General features: G+C 32.0%; 1 protein-coding gene across 5 annotated transcripts; it reads right to left on the bottom strand.

Annotated features, from left to right (window-relative positions):
* Positions 1-394: 394 nt before the first annotated feature.
* Positions 395-6,907, bottom strand: LOC107766389 (uncharacterized). Of its 5 annotated transcripts, XM_016585164.2 has the most exons (10): positions 6,749-6,907; positions 6,502-6,573; positions 6,268-6,342; positions 5,571-5,654; positions 4,938-5,049; positions 4,436-4,527; positions 3,771-3,812; positions 3,618-3,698; positions 1,397-1,469; positions 395-630 (listed from the first exon to the last, which is right to left on the bottom strand). In XM_016585164.2, exons 1-9 carry the CDS (start codon positions 6,773-6,775, stop codon positions 1,419-1,421), a joined length of 636 nt encoding a protein of 211 aa, XP_016440650.1. In that variant the 5' UTR covers positions 6,776-6,907; the 3' UTR covers positions 395-630; positions 1,397-1,418. The 5 variants fall into 5 exon arrangements, with proteins under 5 accessions (XP_016440650.1, XP_016440649.1, XP_016440651.1 ...); XM_016585163.2 differs by lacking the exon at positions 1,397-1,469; XM_016585165.2 differs by lacking the exon at positions 1,397-1,469 and having other exon boundaries at positions 4,938-5,007.
* Between the last annotated feature and the right edge of the window lie 419 nt (positions 6,908-7,326).

Here is a 7,326-nt window from a genome sequence, read left to right as displayed (position 1 = left end):
ACTCACCAGAGCTTCTTCCCTAATAACTCAGAACTCTCTGATGGCGGTTCTAGGGCTGGTTTTGACAAAAGCTTCATTGTAATTCATTGATTGAATCAATACAATCTGGCAGTTCCTATTCTTGTGAGTTAGCAATTCAATTGTTACAGAAAACATCTTTCACAAAGTGTTTATGCATGACAAAGTGTTACCTTAAGAAGAATTGAATCATTTTCCCGACGTTTGAACAAGTATAAACGTAGGTGACATGCTTAGTCCTATAATTAGTAATATAAGGCATAAGAATAATAATTTAGTGATATTTTGAGTATTAAAGATTTAACTACAACATCCATATGTTCATTAAGGCAAGTGATATAGAGTAAGACGATATTTGCAAAATGACTTTCTTTACTGGGATGGAAGCTAATTTTTCATTTCGGCATGTTCCAAACCTTCACTTCAGAGTTCAGAAAGACAATCTTATAAATTCGAAAATCTAGGGGGAGTAATCAAGTGCAAATAGTGAATTTTAGGAGGGTAGATCGTAAGGATATTCATTTGGTGGACACCCAGCAGCTAGAGTGCTTCTTGAATAAGCTTTTCAGTGAGACTTCTTGGGAGTCCCATGACATGATCAGCAGTTCCAATCTGCAAAGTATTGGCAACAAAGAGTATAAACAACATATCGTTGAAAGCAGAGGCTTCTTTTGCCTGTTCTCCAAGCAGTCCACTTGTACTCAGCTACTTTTATACATAGAAAAGTTAAAGAGATATTGAGCTGCAGATGATTATGCTTTCTGTTTGATATTTCCTATTCCCCAAAGGAGACATAATGTCCATCACAACGATTTTGAACTAGTCATTTAATTATATTCCTAATATTTAGCACTTTAAATCAACTAAAATTTTATTTAATATATTTTTCCTTATTTGAACTATGTAAAAAGTAGTAATATTTAAAACTTTAAAATTAATTAATTAAGATTTTACCTTTTATACTAACAAAGATCACGTTGAAAAGGAAAACTATTTTGTATTTTGATCACCATTAAACTTGTATTTAAGTAATACATTTTAATGATCAAAATACTCTTTCTCACTCAAGTCCGATAGGTTTGGTTAGTTGCCGTTTCTTTTCTACTTTGTTTTGCCTTTTGTTTTGGTTGTGATTCAAGCCTTATTCGTTGTTATCTTTCTTTTTGCTTGCTTTCTTTATTTGTTTTGTTAGTAATTTTAATCTCATAATCCCATGTAACTATAATATGATTGATGAAAAATCCAAATCTATTAATTTCGAATTACATAATTGAGTATTGTTTTGATTGATTATTTTGCTAGTTACATTGTATTAAAATATTTTTTTATTAAGTCTTTCAAGTTCTGCGTTTGATGAAAATTGTCAATTATAACTCACATGTTCTTGGTTGGAGGGTTTCTTAGTACTCCTTTATGCCATGAATGTGAAATCCGACAAGGTTTGATTTAACCTGAAAGAGTATTATAAATAAACTGAGGTATTCAATTTCATCTAATGAACATAGATATTCTTAATTAGCTTAGTCTTCCAATATGCTCAGGTGTTCTTTACGAACAGTTCAATCACATAGTGCTCTCTTTTGTTTGCTAATTACAATAACTTAGTTTGTTCCAGGATGTTTGGGCAAAGAGTCCGAGCTGGCTCGGGGCTCTAACACCGAATTAGGGTAGAAAAACTCTAATTTTCGGTATTTCACTCTAAATATGAATACAGAAAACACACACAATTACATAACTACACAAATACAAAAGTTACACACTCTTTGGCCATTGAAGATTTTTAGAAGGATGCAATAGTTAACAAATTCGAAAATTTATCTTCGATTCCCACTTCTTTTAGCCATTGCTTTCTCTTTAAAATTTATATCGTCATATTTCATAATGGATAAAACTATACTCATTATTAGTGCTTAAATTTATAAAAAAAAATTTAGCTAGCGTTTGTACATAGATTTGATTGAAATTTTAAAAAAAAAGTCTTTGAAGTTGTGTTGAAAAATAATTTTTATTTTTTGAAAGTTGAAGTTGTGTGAGTGGAAGGAAAATTTTCACCCAAAAACTGGTTTAGACAGTTTTTGGAAACTTGAAAATTTTTGAAATTGTTTTCCCAAAACATGATCATATTTCATAAATAAATAATGTTTTTAATTTATTTTTGAAAAAATGAAGCCAAAATCTATGGTAAATTTTCTCTCTTTTACATCTTAAACTTACTCACCAAATTAGTGTTGCTTCCTTACGATCATGTCTTTTGCATGTTAATTTCCATTTCAATTAATTGATAGGTTTGCCTTTAATCTTTACTTTATAACTCAAATAATTTTTAAAAAAATAATAATTAACTAATTTTAATAAAATATATACTCATTATATGAGGTACATGCGCAACGCGCGTACCCTAAGACTAGTACTATATTAAAAGCACGAAGGCCCTTAGCGAAATGTCGTTCGCCTTTTTTACCCTTTTAAAATAGAGTTTATATTAGACAAAATAGTCATTTAATTATTTTCCTAATATTTAAGACTTTGAATCAACTAAAACTTTTACTTATTAAATCTTTTCTTATTTGAACCATATAGAAAATCCTAATAGGATTTCTAAATCAATTAAAATATAATATTATATAAATTCTTTCCTTATTTGAACATGTAAAATAACAAGACTTCTTACAAATTATATTTCGTGGTATTTTGTTTCAAAACAAACTTAAATGCCGTAATGAGTTTGGTGTTGGTGTTTCTTCATCAGTTTGGTTTTGGTTTTTACCTAATTTGATTTTATCCTCTCTTTTTATCACTTAAGTTCTCACATTTTAAAACCTTTTTTCTAAAACCATTGTTATTAGAGTTTAGATTCTTCATCAACAACCCCCGCTCTTTTTTTCCTTTTCCCGTTTCAGTCCCTTCTTTTAACTAAAAGTTTATATTCTTTTCTATTCTATTCATGTGGTAGCTTAAAAGCTACCAATTTCTTTGTGCTTTTCAACTATTTAAAAGTTAGTTGTAAATAAAGACGTCTATATTTGGTACAACTTAATAACATATGCACACTTAATAAGTAAAAATATTTTAATTAGAAATCATATGAACTAACTTTATTTTATTATCATAGTTGCATATCGATCCAATTAAATATCAAGTAAAATAACATCATCATTCATAATATATTCTAAATTCAAAAATGTCTTGCTATAAATTTAATTTTATATTATAACTCCAAATACATTTTCAAGAATATGCATACATTTAGTTTATTATTTTCTTAGGTGTCATTGGTTGAAGTACCAACGTATTTTTAGTTTGATTTGCTTTTTCACATTTTCATTAATATTTACAATCCATAAACATTGGTTAATACTTAATTCTAAAAGACATGATTCCTTCCTTCGGTGAATTAGCTACATAGGATCAACAATTTAACATTTATCATTTTCATAAATTTACGATTTATTTTCTTAGATTCTATTTTATAAATATTTTTTCAATATTATTTACGTGAGTTTTAAAAGTTTGGGCACATTAGTACAAGGTACACGCGCATCGCGCGTACACTAAAACTAGCATATATATATATATGAGAGAGAGAAGGAGAAACGAACCACAGTATCAACGAAGGGCAACGTCAGTGGATGTTCAAGCATTAAACCACCAGCAACATTAAGTATTATTCCTTCCTCAATCTACACAATTGCACTAGAAGTTAATGTTGCAGGTAAAGAACATCCCTTATTTAAGTACACTGTCATATTTACCAGGCTATCAATGACCTCATCAGGTATCTCATGGAAATATACCTGCAATTAAGCAGCAGATCATTATACTCCATGTTAACTAATCATATCATGTGCAAGAAAGTCAGCAAAAAGTTCTGTGAGCAAAATCATGTTGCATCCCACCATCAAGAAAGAACCAATTCATAACAGTAATAAAAGGAGGGGTGCGTAGAACATAAAACTAGCAAACTAATAATCCGGGAGATTTGAGGCAATTGTATTGGCGTTCCAATGAGCACATAAAAGCGTAAGCATTTTGGGCATCCTTATAAACTTGGATGGTCAGTAAAGGAAATCTTTGTCCAAGTTAAGTATATGATACAGAAACAGATTCATGGGTGAAGAGAGTTAATGTTAACGGGCTTTAAATTAACCAGCTTCCATCAACGTTCACTCTTTTTCGCCTGGGATAAGCATTAATGTACTTACTTAAATATCTATAAATAGATTTCTGGCATATCTTCAAATGGCACATCGCCTTAATCCTCGCTCACACATCACACACACTTATGCATAAGATGCAGCTAAGCCTACATTACCATTTGAACATATCAATTTACGCAAGAATGTACTGTATAAATGTGTTTTTGTACTTCAATAGTCTCCAGCACATAGGAATTACTTCACTTGGAGAAAAAATATACCTCTGACCTTTCCCAAGCTCCTTTTCTTATCCCCTTTGTGAGGTTGGTCACCACAACAGATCCCACAACCGTGGCTTGACCACCGGAGTAACCTGCAATTCATAACAACATGAATGGTAATAATGCTAGTAAAGATAAAGAACAACCTGACCAGCTGAGATACTGGATGAAACTACAACAACAACATATCTAGTGTATTCTCACAACTCACAAGTGGTGTCTAGGGAGGGTAGTGCGTGCGTACGCAGACCTTACCCCTACCTTGTGCAGGTAGAGAGGTTGTTTCCGATAGGCCCTTGGCTCATGCAAGCATAATCACAACATTAAAGAAAATGAAATATAGCAGAGAAGATTTCATGGAAAAGAAGCAGTAACAACAACGAGATAGTAACAAACCGGAGCAGAAGCAACATCAGATAATACTAGAAATCCAAAAATAAGGCAAAGCAAGAGTAATATTAAAGATACTGGATGAAACTTCCAACCACAAATGCAGACATACTTTTGATGAATTGGCGTGCTTCGTCCTTACTTGATGGCTTTTCTCTAATAATTCCTTGGTACACCGCCACCTCGATACCAATAGATGTAGGTAAGATATAGCCAAAAAAGATCTATTTTCATCCAAGAAAAAATTCATTAGACGGCTCAAGTACTCTAATTTTTGCAATATACTTTTTAACAGTAATATGAATTAAGATTGCCCATCACGGAGCAAGCCTGGAGCGTCCAATTTTAAATGAGAACAAAGCAAAAGACTATAAAATTAGCTAACCACACAATATATGTCAATCTAAAATGGCATTACAATATGCATCAACTGTTTGCAACATTTATCCAACAAAAGAATTTACATAGCTAATGTCAACACTTTTTCCAGACTTCTCCTATACAAAGTTACTTAGTTAAAATAATGTAATGCTATTATTTGTTTATTGCTACATGTGCCGATATCTCCAACTAGTTTTGGAATAAATGAAAAATAGCATTAACTGGTTTCTAGTGAGCCCTCAATTCAATTACTGAAATAAGTATGAAAATGTCATAATTTTGTGCTAGATAATTTGAACTACACGTCATTAACAAGACCATGGTACTTGAAGTATTCCCTAGCAATGTGGAGAAATAAACATACTGTGTCTGCAGTAATCAACAGAGTGGGATGAGTATTTTCCTCCAACTGTTCAGTTGTTTCGAGCCTTGACATAATAGCATCTGCCTAAGAAGAAAAGACCAGTAAGCAAACATAAGACTTGTTCTTACAGTACTGGAACATGATATCAATGTATTACATATTACGCCCTCGTCTCAATTTATATGGCATGCTAGAGTGTCATGGGGATGGAAGGAAAGCAAATGAGTTGATTATATTAAGCCGAACTACTCAAAATCAGTCAAATATCAACAGAAGAGAAGTACCCATTTATTGATAGTCCCCAACCATCAAATGGCAATTTGATAACTCGAATAATTGATGGGTGAAGTGATTAAAGTTTCACTGGGACACCAAAGATGTCAAGGGGACACTCAAGAATAAATCTCATCCAATCACCAGAATCTTGGATTTGACCTTCTTATTGAATTCATCACATAACTGCACTAGGATAACTCCTGGCCGTTATACCTAGAGTGATTTCTGTTACTTAAAAGAGCAATTCTAATACACTAGAAAGATCTTCCTTTCAATTTCAAATTACTTGCATAATAATAAAATTCGACAAATGTTCTAACCTATTCTAGCTAAAAATAGGTTATGGCATTAGTGAATTAGTGAAATTAACTGAAGAAGACATGAAAAATGTCCAAATAATTCAAGAAAGGAGGTAGCATACCTTTGCCTCTGCTAGAGCTACCACTAATTCCTCAGCATTTTCCTTCCTAATGCTCTTTTCGTCAATGTCAGCAGTCTAATCCGCAAAACAATTTGATTTTAAGTCAAAATCTACTAGAAAAGACAATCCCTTTTTAGAGAAGTAAACTTAGACTCGAGTCCAGAACCTACAGTGACCAGAAAATGCGAGTTCTAGTGAAAAGACAAAATCTTTTAAAAGCAAAATTGGACTTACCATAACTGTAAAATCATAACCCATGTCAGCTAGAATTTTTCGACGTGCCATGGAGGAAGAACCCAGGATTATCTTTCAACATATGGAACCACTAGTCATTTACTTCTACATTCAGTATATCATAGAATTGTAGGAAACTAACATGAAACATTAACTTTCAGATAAGAACAGAGCATTGTGTTAATTGTTAAAACTCAAAAGCTTTGAGAAAAAATGAGGGTAGTTCATCAGTGGGTGAAAAACAAACCTTGAATGACAAGTTCTTCGGAGCCATTTGTTTGCCCGCCTCTTTCTCACCTATGTCTAAGAGTGTAACGGTTAGCTTTGGAGATAAGCAAACGTGAATATCCGAAGAAAAAAAACGAGTGGTTTTAAGGTGGAAAAAGTAGAATGACTGGTTATTGCTTGGGGAAGTCCAAGCAATCCTTTTTTCTTTTTTTTCTTTTTTTTGTTTTGTTGTGCGCATAGTAAGACAAAATAAAATAAGATTTGGTTGGTAAAACTGTACGAGCACCGGTGCCACGGGGCAAGATAGATCAAACTCTGTCGTGTTTTCTTTTTATAATAATTCTTTAAGAAAATATTAAATATAAAAGATTTTTTTGATTATTTTATCCTTATATAATTTCTCTTCATTTAATATTACCATAATTAAAGATATTTATAGTCTTCAAGAACAATTAATATTAAGGGTAGAATAGAAAAATAAATAATTAATTTAATCTTGAACTTCTAAAATGACAAATAATTTGAGATAACTATTTTTAGAAACCACGACAGATAATTGAGACGAAGGTGTCTAAGATACCTTAATTGTGGCGAGTC

This window comes from Nicotiana tabacum, chromosome 17 (assembly GCF_000715075.1).
Source record: "Nicotiana tabacum cultivar K326 chromosome 17, ASM71507v2, whole genome shotgun sequence".
Lineage (NCBI taxonomy): Eukaryota > Viridiplantae > Streptophyta > Magnoliopsida > Solanales > Solanaceae > Nicotiana > Nicotiana tabacum.
This window is presented reverse-complemented; position numbering and strand designations above follow the sequence as displayed.